Raw genomic sequence first — 15,222 nt, 5'->3', positions numbered from 1 at the left:
GATTCCCTCTACCCCGCTCTCACCCTTCCTGTCCACAATGGGATGGTCTCAAGTGCTGGTCTCAACAGGCACAGTAACAGACACAGAGTCCCAGTCTTAACCACGCAGAAGAGAAAGAATAACAAAAATTCCTGGCTCCTGCCACCAGATCTGGCCTTCTCCCACCACCATCTATATCCCTGGCTCAAAAAACTTGGTCTGATTTCTCTGCAGGGGTGCAGACTGTAGTGGCACTGAGAGCTAACGCCAAACCTAGCCTTTTTTTTTTCTTTACATTAATCCAATCTGAAAGGAGCATGAACGCACCAAACTAGGCCACCCGGTTTAATCTGAGGACACTTCCCCCTTGCAGAGGCTCCGCCCCACACCACCTTTACCTCCCCCAACAGTTTTGCAAACTGTTACAAACCCAAGGGACTGAGCATAGGACAGACAATCTTGGGCTCTCAAAGTTGCTAAGTCTGGTGTGTCTGGGGAGGGGGTTCTGGTCTTAATGGATACTGAAGCGTGGATCACTTAACTAGTTCGCTAGAGGCCCAACGCAGGGGCCCCTCTGTCGGGCAGCCTAGCGTGGACTCCGCCCAGCGCATTCTGTCTATAGTGCCATCCACCCGCCAGCACGGGGCTGTTCTCTTAATGAATTACTAATGAGTTAAAATTGGGCAGCAGGCTTAATTAAAGCGTAGAGGCAATGTGTTTACCACATTGTAATTGAACTCATTAGGGCTATGGCTTTTTGTTTTTTAAGCAGCCGCCTTCCTTCTCTGCATCGAATAATCTATGGGAATCGTTTATTAGAGAAGGAAGGGGTAGCGAAAAACAGTCAATTCTTTGAATGAAAAAGACAGGGTGAGAATGGGGAGACTACCATACCTCCACTCTGTGAGGCTTTGGTGGTTCTGGGTCCAGCCAAGACTTCCCAGGAAAGGCAAAGGGAAAGTTGCTCCGTGGGTGAGACCAGCACTAGGGGAGTCACTTAAGGACTAGGCCAGAGCAGAAAACCTCCCTCTGTAAGGCCGCCTAGAGCTCCTGGGTTCTGTGCACCTTGCTAGAATCCCTCCCTGGAGCCCGGAGCTCTACCTGGCACCCTCCTGGCCCACACTTGCCAACCCCCTCCCCAGGTTTGAAACTCCCTAGTGAGTGTATAGCATCCCCGTCCCCCTTAATGGGAAAGACTCACTCGCAGGACTTTAACCTTCCCAGCTTTCTTCCCTCGATACTCAATTGATGTTCACGACCAATGCTCCCAGCCTCTAGGTCCAGCCTCCCGTCGGGTGGCCCTTCTCAAGATACAGCTGTTAATGAGCTGCCTGCACAGGAGACCTGCAGGCCGTGAAACCACATTTCCCGTGAGAATCACAAGTTCAGCCCAGGCTGTGTACACCCGGTGTGCACGGCTAACCTTTTGCCCTAGGCTTCACTGCAGTTACCGGACCTCAACTTCACCTTCTTTTGGGTGCTGTTTGAACTCCTGGGCACTGAGAGGGTAAGGGGTGAAGGACTGTCTTTGCGCTGTGGCTCTGCCCTGCTCTGCCTGACCAACAGGCGGCGTCAGAGACCCAGGTCTGAGCTGGGAAGTGGGGGTGCGGATCTGAGCTAGCTAAACTGAGAAGCTGGGTGCGAGAAGACCGACCCTCACCCCAAACTTACAAACTTGCGGAGAAGGGGAATAGGAAAAGCTAAGGAGCTACGAGGAGCGGAGAGCAGGGGAGGGGCGGGACCGGACGGGGACCCGGAGGAGAACCAGCCCGCAAGCAGGCAGGCAGGCGAGCGCGGACTGCGGGCGGCGGCGGATCCCGCGCGAGGGAGGCGGCGGGCGCCGCTGGAGACAGAGCCGGAGCGGCGGAGGCCGAGCAGGCGGGAGGACCGAAGACCGCACGGGCGGTGCGGACAGGTAAGTGGCCTCATCCTCTGCCCCCGGCCTCCACTCCTTTGGAGAACCCGGAGCTGAAAGGCACTCCAGGAATTTCCGGCCCCAGTGGAATCCCACCGCTGACCCCGACCTCCTCCCGCCCCTCCGGCATTAAAGCGCACACCGGTTCCCAAGAGCCTGCCTCACACCTTCGGCAGGTTTTGTCAAAGTCTCCCATCCTGTCCATTCCCTGCGCCACCCTACTTCTTCTCTCCCTCTGACCCAGGAGGTTGAGGTAAATTGTTTCTAATTTGTTGGTAAGAGATTAATTGCAGAGGGTGGGTCGATTTGATTAAGGCAATTAATCTTTGGTTACAGCGTTCCTGGTGTCACGAGGCGGGGGTGGGGGGCGGTTGAAGGGAGAGAGCCCAAACAAGACTTTTTAGAAAGGAGTCCCCTGCCAGGGGCCGAATTCAGATCTCCCCCCTCCCCCAACAACAACACCCACCGTCTGGTACACCCATCCACCCCGCAACCCGCAGCCTCAGAGCCTCGGGACTCAAGCTGGCGGTTTCAGCACCATCAAGTCCGGACAGCGACTCCTGCGGAGGAGCTCCGTAACTTCTAGTCCCTAGAGGTTACCACAAGTCAGCGGCCTGAGCGGACACAGATGAAGAGTCTACCCCTCCCCACACACACCTCATCTCCTTTCCAACTACTGGGTTCCCGTTCTCTTGTGCTTCAAAGCGGAATCACGCCAAATGCAGTCCCAACCCTCAACACTACGGTGGGTTCAGGAAAGGAACCCCCAGCTACCCTTCGTAAAGTTCCCAAAGCTGGAGTTTTCTCTTTTCCTGAATAATTAATGCTTGTCATAAATAATAGATGAAGGCAGTAGAGGAGGGAAGAGGGAAGCGGTGAGAGCCAGAGCGGCTAAAGAGAGATCGAAGAGTTTGTTAAAGGACCATTAAAGGAGCCTTGCTGGGAACGGCATTCCTCCGTAGATCACTGGGCGCTGTTTCACCCTGGCACGGGGTAAAAGCGGAGGGAAGGAGCCTGGCTGAGGGAAGAAGCCTGGCTGAGCGAGGGGGTGGGAGGGGGCGGTGAGCTAACCAAACCTGAAACACTCACTTTGGACCCAATATCAGGACTCTCCCAGTCACTCCATTTCCCTCACCAGGATTCATTCATCACAGCCATGTGGACTTGAGTCTCCCCCTCTTCTCTATGCTAAAACCTCAAAAGTGTGGAAGTTCTAAGCTACAGACTATAAAGACTCAGGAATAAACCTGAGATTTGAGCTCTGTCAGTTCTGCTCAGAACTTTGGGCAGAATAGATCAATCTCAGCTAACTTGTAGGTGCTTCCCCAAAGTTCCTTCTACCTCATTCTAGAGTTCTGCCCTTTTCATTCTTCTCAAGTGATCCAAACCCCAAACAACAGCTTCTAGCCAGTTTTTCCATCTGCATTCACCACAGCTTGAAGGAACAGGCCATTTCCAGCTACCCCTTTTCTACTCTACCTTATAAGTTTCTCCACTACAAGACTCCCTTCAGTCCCAGCTTACTGACTTTTGGCATCTTACATCCAAACTGGCAGGGGGTGGGGGGTCTCAATCCTGGATGAAACCTCAAGAAGAAACTCCTATATTTAGGCTGATGGCTTCTCTGGGAAGCACTGGACAGCTAGCCACACAAGTTTGTAGAATGAAACTTTCCAGGGTCTCTGGACCATGCAGTCAATGTGGTATTCCATTGGGACTCTCTGAAGCTACCCCACCAGCAAAACTATGTGTCTTACTTGTGGAACTTGGCACCAACATTTGGAACAAGCTATTGTAGACTGCACTACCATTGGCTATGAGACTCAGACCTGCCTGGGACTCCTGGGGCCTCCCTCTGAGTTCTTCCCACTCCTGAAATGGTTACCTAAGCCTCAAGGAGGTTAGACTGTATATGAAAATCTGTGGTCAGTTCTATTTTCCCATCCACATCAATTCCACTCAACTCTGCAAACTCAGAGCTTACTTTGAAGAACTGGGAGTTCTGAAGGGGTAAGGGAAATGTAGGTGAGAGTCTTCTGGGGTTGTATATGCACCAGTAGGGACAGAACCTAAAAGGAATGTGAAACTAGACAGAGGGGTGGGAAGAGATGGGAGAGGCTAGCCCGAGAACAGTGGATGGTTTACATCTCATATAAAATACAAGTCTCCCAAATAGGAAGTTACTGTAAACAAGTATCAATAATGGATGGATCTCCTGTAATAAAATACTTAGATAATTAGCACAAGTCAAGCGGTTGCATTATGTTGACCTTTGGGGAATTCTGAGCTGGAGAATTTTGCTCCAGAAATCCTCAGAATGCCATTTAAGTTCTCCAGAGAAGGTGAGAATGAAGTATTCTCCTTCTATTCTGTTATAATATGGTTTTCCATTTCTGAACCAGAACATAAGTACTTCTGAAATATAACAGAAAACTCTCTTTGGTGAATTCAGAACAGTCATTAACATTCAGTTTTAAGTGAATGTTAACAGTAAATAAAGAAATCTCTTGATTGTAATAGTAGTAACAAAGCAATAATTACCCAGTAGGTGGTCATCAGTAATGATAAATGTGTCATTATTACTGTGTGAGTCTGGGAACTCGCTTTTGGAAACTACTTCAGACTTTTTAGCAGCATGGCTGGTTACAAAGCATTTCTTAGCCTGCAAAAGCCATATAATTTTATACACAATTTAGGTGAAAATAAATTTAAATCTGTATATTACATTTTTAATTTCAAGTTAGTAATTAAAGTTGGTTCATTATATCTCCTCTGAAACCCCCAGCGCTCATCTCCATGGTTTGTTTGTGCAATTTGTTTCTAAGACACCCAAGGTTACACAGTTCTAAAAGATGGAAAATTTAATTATTTGCTTACATTAAGAGTTTGTCAGTGATATCATAATATGTTTTGGAAAAGTTGAGATGCTATTGCCTTTGGTCTGGGGATATTCCTAAAAATATGACATCTAGCAAATATTCAGATAGAGTATTCAAAGGACTTTTCATTTTTGTCATTTCAAGATATAACAAGAACAAAACCTCTTTCAGCCTTTAGTGCTTAAAGGCTTCAAAGTTGGGGTAGCTTATTGAGAGATTTATCTGACTAATGTGTCATGTCACCTTTTACTAACACAAAGTTAAAGTTTGCATGCAGAAGAAACGTGTGCTGCTTACTGGACACACACACACACACCCCCCCACACACACACACACCCGCCTCAGAGCACAGGGTAGTGTATTAGTGCAGCAGCAAATAGGATCAAGGTTGGGGCAAAGCAGATTTATCATGTGGGTGGCATTGGGGAAAAGAACGGGGAAAAAATAACAGAAATTCCTTCATTTCTCCCAGAAAATAAAATCTAATGTTCTATCTAGCAGTGTCAGCTAGGGAGATGTTAAATGTATCTATATTTTTTTTTCTCCAATGATACATCAACTGACAACCTATACCCCTCCCCCACCTCTCCCCTCTCTTTCCCAAGCTTTAAAGGTCCTGTTCTACATCCTCTGTGTCAGCCACTTCTTAAACTAGTTCCGTGAAATAAAAGAGCCACTTATAAAATAAAGTAAGCTGGAACCTCATTTCATATACTTTGTAGTAGTTGAATTCTTCATACAATTAAAGACTCTCGTGGGAATCAACCCAAATACTTTCCTTGGTTTCCTCTTTCACAGTCTCTGCTTCTTGCCCCCTCCATCCCCCCACTCCCCTCTTTTCTCCTTTCCCTTCTTTCGGCATGGCAATCAAAAAAGAGAGAAGAGAAAAGGCAGGCGTCTTGTCTTGTCATTCATTATTGCAGCAGCATCTTTGAGATGCATCTTTGCCAGTAAAAGCCCCATGCAGATGCCGACCCTTTTGTTGCAGCAGCCTAGGTTATTCAGGAGCAGAGACAAAAGCCTGAAGTGATGTGATCTAAATGAGCTCCGGGGTTTTCCAGCTGGGACCACCTCCATTTCAAAGGACCCCCTCCTCCTCAGCGTGCAGAGAAGGGGAGTGGAGGGGGTGGGTCACATGTGCATGCATGCTCCGGGAGAGGGAGAAGAGGGAGAGGGATGGGGGGGGGAGCCTAGTGCACAGGCGGTTTCCCTCTTCTCTGTTGCTCATTTGCAGGTGTATTTAGGGAGAGCGTTGCATCCACAAACCCTCCGCGTTTTCCTTACCTTTCAATTTCATCCCAATCAACTAATATTTGTTAAGAGAGCATCACATATGTTAACTTCGTGCTCCAATCGAGATTTGTTAGCTCCTATAAGTGATGTCTTGCGGCAGTCATAGGCGTGTGGGAAATGTGAAAAAATAAAATGTTCATTCTCTTTAAAAAAAAAAAAAAAAAAAAAAAAAAAAAAGGAATCTCAGTAGTAAACGTCTTAATTGTTCCTGGTCCCTGCAAACTGATAAAGAGCTTTCTCTGCCATTTACCCAAGTTCAAGTTTTCTTGCAATAATGGCTTCCTTTGATAAAGAAATATTAAGACTTGAATCTTCCCCCCCCCCCCGATTTTTTTTATTCCTTATACAGGTATGTGCTTGAAACTTAAGAAGGAATCATTAATCCCCGTGAGAAATGTAAGGGTTGTGTAGTTTGGGGGGTGCATTTTCTCTTCCCTTCCCCAAAAAAGTTTGTGTTCTCGCTGCTTGTTATGAGCAGCTGGAGAAAGGGTCCTTTTTAATGGACAATGTTTAGGGAAGGTTCAAAGACTGTCTCTGCTTCCAAAAGGTCAAGGGTCTTTATCATGTCTTTGTGATTTCCATCATGAATGAATGGTTGCCTCTGGTTGCCTTCTGGTCCTTGCTTTACTGTACATGACTCTGAGTGAGTCAATGGAGTATAAATCAAGGAGTTGAGCTGCCCTTGCTGGCCAAGCTGTAGGAAGGATGACAATTGAGAACTGAGAGCAGTCAGCAATTAGTATCCTTATGGCCATTATCCTTGGAAAATTTTCTTATTAATTTCTTTAAAGTAGGATAAACAAACATTTGTTGGGATTTTGATTACCTGTGTAAATAAAACAAACACAAAAACTTGTTATGATGTCACATGGGAATTGAAAGTTTAAGACCCCATCTATAGATAGATAGATAGATAGATAGATAGATAGATAGATAGATAGATAGATAAGGCAAGCTATACTGGGGCTGGAAAGATAGCTTGATGTGACTCGGAGAACATATCCACTCATAGATGAGTGGAATTCAATTCCCAGTACGCACATTGGTTGGCTCACCAAGCCTGTTAACTCCCACTCCAGAGGAATCAACACCTCCGTCCTCCTCAGACATTTATACTCATGTGCACACATGTGTATGCACACACACACTCATATACACAGTTAAAGATAAATCTTTTTTTTAATACTTTATCAGTTAAAGGCAAGATATAATTTTAGAGAGAGAAACTGATATTCCTACGAGTAAGTTGGTTTCACCTCTGCTCACTAAGCTAAAGTATAGTTGATGCCATTTATCATGGAGCCGTTTATGCTATCTAGAGCACACTCTAACAGACTGGGTCCTTGTTCTCATTCTCCAGGGAAGGGCAGTTTAGTGTACCAGGTATTCAATGTACAAAGCAGACCATGTGTGTATGCATATATACATATATAGCATATATACATATATACATATAATTTAATTCTCACTTCAACCCAGTGCACTACCTAGCAACCTCCCCATTTTGCAAGTGAGGCTTGTAAAATGTAGGTATCTGAGCAAGTTCCCATAGCTGGAAGGTGGTCACAAAGAAATTTGTACCAGCTTCATGTGACTCCTCTTTATATGGTGACCCCATCTGTTCACTAGGCTTCAAGTTTCCTTATGAATCTCCTTTTGCACTTCAGGGAGTGACCAGGAAATCATGTCTTTCTCTTATCTGATACAGAAATATCAAGCCAGGAGCCTCTAACTCAAGGACAGGAGCAAAGAGATATCCCTGCCAGAGAGTGAATGGAAACAAAAGGGGAACAGGAGTTAGAGGGAGGGAAGATGGGGTGAACCTTTGATATGCAAGTACTATGGGTTCCTCAGCACCAAATGAGAGTAAAGGATGTTAGTGGCATGTGGTGTCTCTGGTTGTAATCGAGTTATTATTATATTAAGGTCTTTATCTTCTAAACGGGGCAGTTATGACAAGTTAGAGCTGTGATTTCTGCAGCACCTCTTGCCTGCCTCTTAAATGTAATGGGCCCTGCCCAAAGCTGAATCTAATGCTCCCATGGTGACCGGCTGGGAGAGTTTGTCCAGGATCGGTTATGCCCCGAAGCATCGCATTGCGTCAGCACCGCGGACAGCTCCTCCCTTCTCTGCTACGAGGGCGCCCTTCTCTTCCGGAATCGCTGAGGGTTCCGATTCAAACCCCTTCCAAAGTGGAAAACTCTGGACTCGGCCCTGGCTTGGTTTGGGTTCCCTTCAAACAGTTAATAATATTGTTAGCTATAAGACTCCATCAGCGCTAGAGTGCTGGCCGCGTACTCTTACATGGAGGCCTCGCCTCTCCAGCTCCGAGGGGGCCAGCTTGGTTTGTGGTTTTCCTTTGGGTCCGGGCGTCTGGGCTCCTTTACCTGTCCTTAGCCTGGGTGAACCGCAGCCGCCCGGAATGGAGATGAGAGTGGAAATGCTCTCCTTTGTGCGGTGATAGATCATGCAAACGGGTGACACCAGTTTAACCAATAAAACTATTTGAATCAATTAGCAGACTGAGGGAGAGTCCCGACGTGTAAAATGCATGTCCGCTCGAATAGGAAAGCATTGATTAACTCGTCCCAAACAGCCTCCTCCAGCCTGGGCCGACTCCTCCTAGGGACTGTCGGGGCCCCAGATGCCAGGGCAAGGACTGGCATAGCCCGGAGGAGCAGCAGTATGGGACTTGTCCAAAGCAAACAAAGGGTTTGAAGCAGCGAGTGAGTACAGTTGCTCACAGAACACAGATGGACTGTAATGCACGGAGCTCAAACAAGATCCTCTGAGAACAGGATCCACTTGGTGTGGGGGAGACTATTTTGTATCTACAACTGGCCTGTCTCCCCACCCCACCCCCACCCCAAGCAAGACATCCAGACTCACTGGGGAAATGAAATACTGCCTCTTCTTATAATCATTTGAATAAGACATTTAGTCTTACACTACACATTTCTCTTCTGGTGAAACTTTAAAAAAAATTACAGTGTCAGGCTTATATTCAGTAAAGCTCTGAAGCATTGTGATAGATGAGAAGGTGACCGCCTGTGTCATCGGGGTGTGGAGTCGCCAGAAGAAACAGAAGGATAGAAAAGCAAAGACCCAGTCAGAGGAATTCTTTTCAAAGAAAGATTTTTGAAGATACCGTTTTAAGAGTAGGACTCTGCCTCGTTAGTCATAAGTGAGCTGTATGGCAAAAGTAGAAACCGGGGCACCTCCTCCCCACAGCACTGCCCAAGCATTTCCCCTGGCACCTCACTGAGAGACAATCAACTTCTGTCACCCTAAGCCTGCCCTATGTATGGCTTTCTGTGGGGCTGGGGCTTTCCTTCCAGTATCCTGGGCTCTGGAGACAGACAGAGCAAGTCTATTTTGTGGAAGCCCTTGCCTCCAAAAAGAAGGCAGGCAAGAAGGAAGATACAGGCTGGGCCCTGGAACATTAGAAGCGGGCTTAGGGATGGACGGTTCGTTGGGCAGGAAGGCTGCTCATGCTTGTCTCCCTGATGATAGGGTTGGTGCTGTTCAGGCAAATGAAACGGACAGCCCCCAAATCCAAGTTTTCCTTCTTGCAAAGGGTATCTAGGAGCCTAGACAGGAAGCACTGGGCTGTTTTCAGCCCCTTAAGACACGGTCTAGTTTTTGCTTTCAGATAAGTGAAAAATTATTTCACTCCCACTTGAAACTTCTGCCTCCAACAAACCGCCACCATTTTCATGGCCCTGAGACTGTGTCCAGCATGTTAGTTATCTGAAACCCACAAGTCCTGAGCACAGGCCCCGACTTTCTCCCTGGCTCTGTTAACCTATGAAGAGCTGTTAAGGGTTCACATCTTTATACTTGTCTTTGTTGTAATGGAATCTGGCTGGGCTTTGGGCTTAATGGAGACAGTTCCATCATCCCCACAGCAGAGCTGCCCATCCCTCAGCCTGTCTCACCTGGCACTAACTGGGCTTCATCTGGGAAAGTACTGGAAGAACATAACTTGCTGCATCCTGTCACAGCAAGTATGCTCCTTAGAATATCCTCCAAACAAATGGCTTCTTACTGTCTGACAAACTGGCCAGTGGCTGCTTTGTCTCTTAAGAGTCAGCCAATTAGGAGATAACATTGCAGACTTCATTAATATCTCAGAGTGTACCTCGGTTTAGGGGACTGTGAAGAAAGATCTTTCTCATCCAAGTTGGCTCCTTTGGGGAGGGGGTGGGGAGGAAGGGTCTGCATGGTCTTACAGGAGTCTGGAGAAATGTATTTCTCCAGGGGAACTGGCAATTTGTCCATGGGCCTCCTTAATAGAGCATCCTGCTTCTTCCTTGTGCGGACATGGGCTGCATAGATCTTATAAAATGAGTTAGAGGGGTGTTCTACCTGTCACTGGTGGATGGATGCACACTGGTACCCACTGGTGTCTTCACCCAGTTGTACCCACCGTCGACCAGCTAGACGAGGCTCAGAGGGTGGCTACTTTGCCCTGAAATGTAAGTGCAAATGTGGCCTTAGTAATCTCTTCCTCCTTCTTTCCCAGCTTCTGCATTGGGAACCCAACGGAGAAACTTCTCTCCTTTCTCTCCTTCTGCAGCCTCTCAAAACCGAATGCTGAAATTAATCGGCTTATCTTCGGAGACACAGAGGCTGCTAGTGTGCTTCCTGCTCCGGAGGAACCGTTCAGGAAGGAGGGTGACTTCGAGAAATAAGAAGGGGCTAATACAGGCAGGCAGACACTTAGTTTACTGGTGTTCTAGAATCTCCCTAGGATTCTCGCAAGCGATTCAGCAGCGTTGGACTCCTAAACTAGATCAGGGGATCCGGCCTCACTGCCGCGTTTTGCTCCCAGGTTGAGGAGCTGCCCAGCTGCAGTTGGCTAGGTGGTGGCGTGTGCCTGCTGGAAAAGGATCCTATGTAGCTCCTTCTTGCTTTCGCTCTCCCCCTCCCTCCCTGTAACATGCCAGCCCTTTAATGTGGAGTGTCAGGGAGACGGTGACGTCACCCTGCCCGCTGGGTGGCGTCCCCTCCATCGGACACGAGTTCAGAGACAGAAAGGCGCTGTCAGACTACGCTCCACTTGGGGCTCGCTTGCCGCGGGTTTCCGCGCACCCACACTTTCTGTGGCGGTGGGGACACCCTGCCCCAATCCAGGCCTTCATTCTGCTCCCCCCACCCCCGCCGGGGTTCGAGCGCCATTAGCTCGCGCCAGTGCCGGGATCTTCGCTCAGCTCGCCTGAGTCCCGCCCGCTGGATTCGAGGACCCGCTTGGATGCTTCGCCTCCGAGCGCCCTCGGAAGATGGGCCGTCAGCCACGCGCCTAAAGGCATCAAGGTGTTACCAGGTACTGCTCAAACCCGCCGGTCCTGACTCCGCACCCAGCTGATGGTTAAAGAAACCCAGCTATGGAATTTCTGTGATAGGTGGAGGGGCGGCGGGCCTTGGAATGATGGTGATCAGAGTCAGGAGGAAAAGGAGGGTCGTTTGCCTCACGAGGTAGATGGAGAAGTTTGTCAGGTTCCTTTTTCAGTTTAACTAACTTTTAATTGTCTCTTCTTTCACCCCTCAAAATACACTCCAACCGAAATCTCATTTGTATCTTGCTGAAAGAGTTTCTGGAAGGGTTTGGGGGTAAATGTGGGCAGGCATTTCTGCCGGGTCTTCCGCGGTGAAGCCTGCGGTTCCTAACGGGAAACAACATAGCATCCACTACGCATGTTTCTAAGAAGCAGGAGTTCGAATTCTCCCAGGGTCTCGCTGAGATAATTTGGTCTTCTCTAAGAAAAAAATGTACCTGGAGGGGTCATCAGCAAAGCTAGAGCTGGTTGTGCCAGGCTCAGGCATCACCACGCCATGAGTGCCCTAACCCCCCGAAAATATGGCCTCTGATCTGTGTGACTGACACGACACGCCTAGCTCCTTCGATGGAGTCCAGGTTTGTTCGGCCTTCTTAGAGGTCGCAGAGTGTAAGGGGAGCTGAAGATCCCCACGGAAGCAGGTCAGGGGAGGTCATCCAGATGTCATGGGGACCCAAAGAAGGAACATTCAGTTAAAGGGATTGGTTAGTGTATTCTCTGTGATCCATGTAACAAAATCCAGTTTGTGAGCGATGGTTACCAGTGACTTTCCAGGGCAAAAGACAGCGCTGGCCTACTCATGGTGCAAGTAGTTACGGGAGGACTATCGCCTCTTTTCCTGAGAAATGGGGCATTTAACTTGTTTGACTTAGCGTTATCTTCGCACAGGTTTCTTTCCTCTGCCTTCTCTGTCTATATCTTCAACTTAGTGAATGTTTATTTTTCTGCATTGGGGTATCCAACTGGCACCAGATGAAATCAGGAATTTTATTTCAGTCGGAATCCGTACATCTAATTTATGGTTACCGCTGGCCTCATTCTCAACATATATAACATCGTCATAGTTAAGGGTGGAAATGTCATAAAAGCTGGCTTGTGTGAAACTGAATATATTTAACCTCTGCCAGGTGTGACTCCCAAGAAGTGTTTCTTTGTGCGTCTTTGGGTTTAATACATTCGCATGTGCTGACACACGTACCTTGTATCAAAGTAACAAGAAAGTACTTTTTTAAAACGCTTATGTTTCTCACTTCTTCCTGACAATCTAGAACCAGAAGTCCTTAGCTCTTGAAATGAATGTTTGTCATTTTGAAAACGACGTACTTTATTTTGGGGTAATCATGTATATAGATTTTCCTCACCCCAACCCTCAAATTTTCTAATTACAATAAATAAAATAAGCAAATAAAATAATACCTCAAACCAAGGACAGGGAAGAAGAGATTTCGTTTTGCTTTAATGCTCAATACTTCAACCAGTAGTGAATCTCCCCCACCAAGGAAACCACAGACACCACAAAATTCTCTTTTCAAAATATTTGTGTTAATTTTTTAACCAAAATCGATTTTTTTCAAGCACACCTGAATTCATTTTCCTCCCCCCCCCCTGCAGCCCCCATCGCCTCTCTCTCTCTCTCCCTCTCTCTCTCTCTCTCTGGGTTTTAATGGCCAAGTTCAAGTTCTTCATGACTTGTATAATCATTAAAGACAACAATCATTGCTTTCCTATTTCTATCGAGCACATATCTTGCTTCAACAATCATCTTATTCCATAAATCCGGGATGTTTTAGGCTACTTAGAAATTTGCTGAAACAGATAAATAGACAGACAGGTAAGTAGACAGAATTTGATTGGGACGAGAAGGACACAAGACAAATTGTTAACTCCAAGTCGCTGAACTTTCTCAAGGGCGAACTTGAAGGGAATTTTAAAAGATGACTTTAGCGTATCTGAATTTAGCTCAGTCGCCCAGTAATAATCAGGTCTTAAGCGAGGCAAGCAAGCTATTGTAATTTCCAATTAGTTCTCCTCCCACCCCTGTCTTGAACCAGAAAGGTTCAAGTAAGCTTTCTCTTTTCCTTTCCAGTCTCCAAAGCAAACCCGGAGCGCTAAGCCCGCTGTTCTTCAGTGGAGGAGATGGCTTCCAGCCCACTTCCAGGGCCCAATGACATCCTACTTGCTTCGCCGTCGAGCGCCTTCCAGCCCGACGCATTGAGTCAACCGCGGCCGGGCCACGCCAACCTTAAACCCAACCAGGTGGGCCAGGTGATCCTCTATGGCATTCCCATCGTGTCCTTGGTGATCGACGGGCAGGAGCGCCTGTGCCTGGCGCAGATCTCCAACACTCTTCTCAAGAACTTTAGCTACAACGAGATCCATAACCGGCGAGTGGCTCTGGGCATCACATGCGTGCAGTGCACACCTGTCCAACTGGAGATCTTGCGGCGGGCTGGGGCCATGCCCATTTCTTCGAGGCGTTGTGGCATGATCACCAAGCGTGAGGCCGAGCGCCTTTGTAAGTCATTTCTGGGCGAAAACCGGCCACCCAAACTGCCGGACAACTTCGCCTTCGACGTGTCGCACGAGTGCGCCTGGGGCTGCCGGGGCAGCTTCATCCCGGCGCGCTACAACAGCTCCCGCGCCAAGTGCATCAAGTGTAGCTACTGCAACATGTACTTCTCACCCAACAAGTTCATTTTCCACTCCCACCGCACCCCGGACGCCAAGTACACGCAGCCAGATGCAGCCAACTTCAATTCCTGGCGCCGCCATCTCAAGCTCACAGACAAGAGCCCTCAGGACGAGCTAGTCTTCGCCTGGGAGGACGTCAAGGCCATGTTCAACGGTGGCAGCCGCAAGCGCGCGCTACCTCAACCCAGTGCGCACCCAGCCTGTCACCCACTCAGTTCGGTCAAGGCTGCTGCGGTGGCGGCCGCAGCCGCCGTGGCCGGGGGCGGGGGCCTGCTGGGCCCGCACCTGCTGGGGGCTCCACCCCCGCCGCCGCCACCACCACCCTTGGCTGAGCTGGCGGGCGCACCTCATGCCCATCACAAGCGGCCGCGCTTCGACGACGATGACGATTCCCTGCAGGAGGCGGCCGTGGTAGCTGCAGCTAGCCTCTCGGCGGCCGCAGCCAGTCTCTCGGTGGCTGCAGCCACGGGCGGCGCTGGGCCGGGCGCAGGTGGCCCCGGGGGTGGCTGCGTGGCCGGCGTGGGCGTGGGTGCCAGTGCGGGGGCTGGTGCAGCAGCTGGCACCAAAGGTCCACGCAGCTATCCAGTCATCCCAGTGCCTAGCAAGGGTTCGTTCGGGGGCGTGCTACAGAAGTTCCCGGGCTGCGGGGGCCTCTTCCCGCATCCTTACACCTTCCCGGCCGCGGCCGCAGCCTTCGGCTTGTGCCACAAGAAGGAGGACGCGGGGACAGCGGCTGAGGCCCTGGGGGGAGCGGGCGCAGGGAGCGCAGGTGCGGCGCCCAAGGCCGGGCTCTCGGGTCTCTTTTGGCCCGCGGGTCGCAAGGACGCCTTCTACCCTCCCTTCTGCATGTTCTGGCCACCGCGGACCCCCGGCGGGCTGCCCGTGCCCACCTACCTACAGCCCCCGCCGCAGCCACCGTCCGCTCTCGGCTGCGCGCTGGGTGACAGCCCGGCCCTGCTACGCCAGGCTTTCCTGGACCTGGCCGAGCCGGGCGGTGCAGGTGGCAGCGCTGAGGCAGCGCCCCCGCCGGGTCAGCCTCCCCCCGTGGTGGCCAATGGCCCTGGCTCGGGTCCTCCAGCTACTGGCGGCACCGGAGCACGCGACACGCTCTTCGAGTCGCCCCCGG

At 49.4% G+C, this 15,222-nt stretch overlaps 1 protein-coding gene across 1 annotated transcript in view; it reads left to right on the top strand.

The window, feature by feature from the left end:
* Positions 1-13,541: 13,541 nt before the first annotated feature.
* Skor2 (SKI family transcriptional corepressor 2) overlaps positions 13,542-15,222 on the top strand; it is a 35,941-nt gene continuing 34,260 nt past the window's right edge. The window contains exon 1 of the mRNA XM_052155883.1: positions 13,542-15,222. This exon is cut by the window's right edge and continues 914 nt beyond it. Coding sequence (XP_052011843.1) covers positions 13,542-15,222 — 1,681 coding nt within the window.

Source organism: Apodemus sylvaticus, chromosome 13 (assembly GCF_947179515.1).
Source record: "Apodemus sylvaticus chromosome 13, mApoSyl1.1, whole genome shotgun sequence".
NCBI classification, from domain to species: domain Eukaryota; kingdom Metazoa; phylum Chordata; class Mammalia; order Rodentia; family Muridae; genus Apodemus; species Apodemus sylvaticus.
The sequence above is the reverse complement of the archived record's forward strand: the minus strand, read 5'-3'. Positions and strand labels throughout refer to the sequence as shown.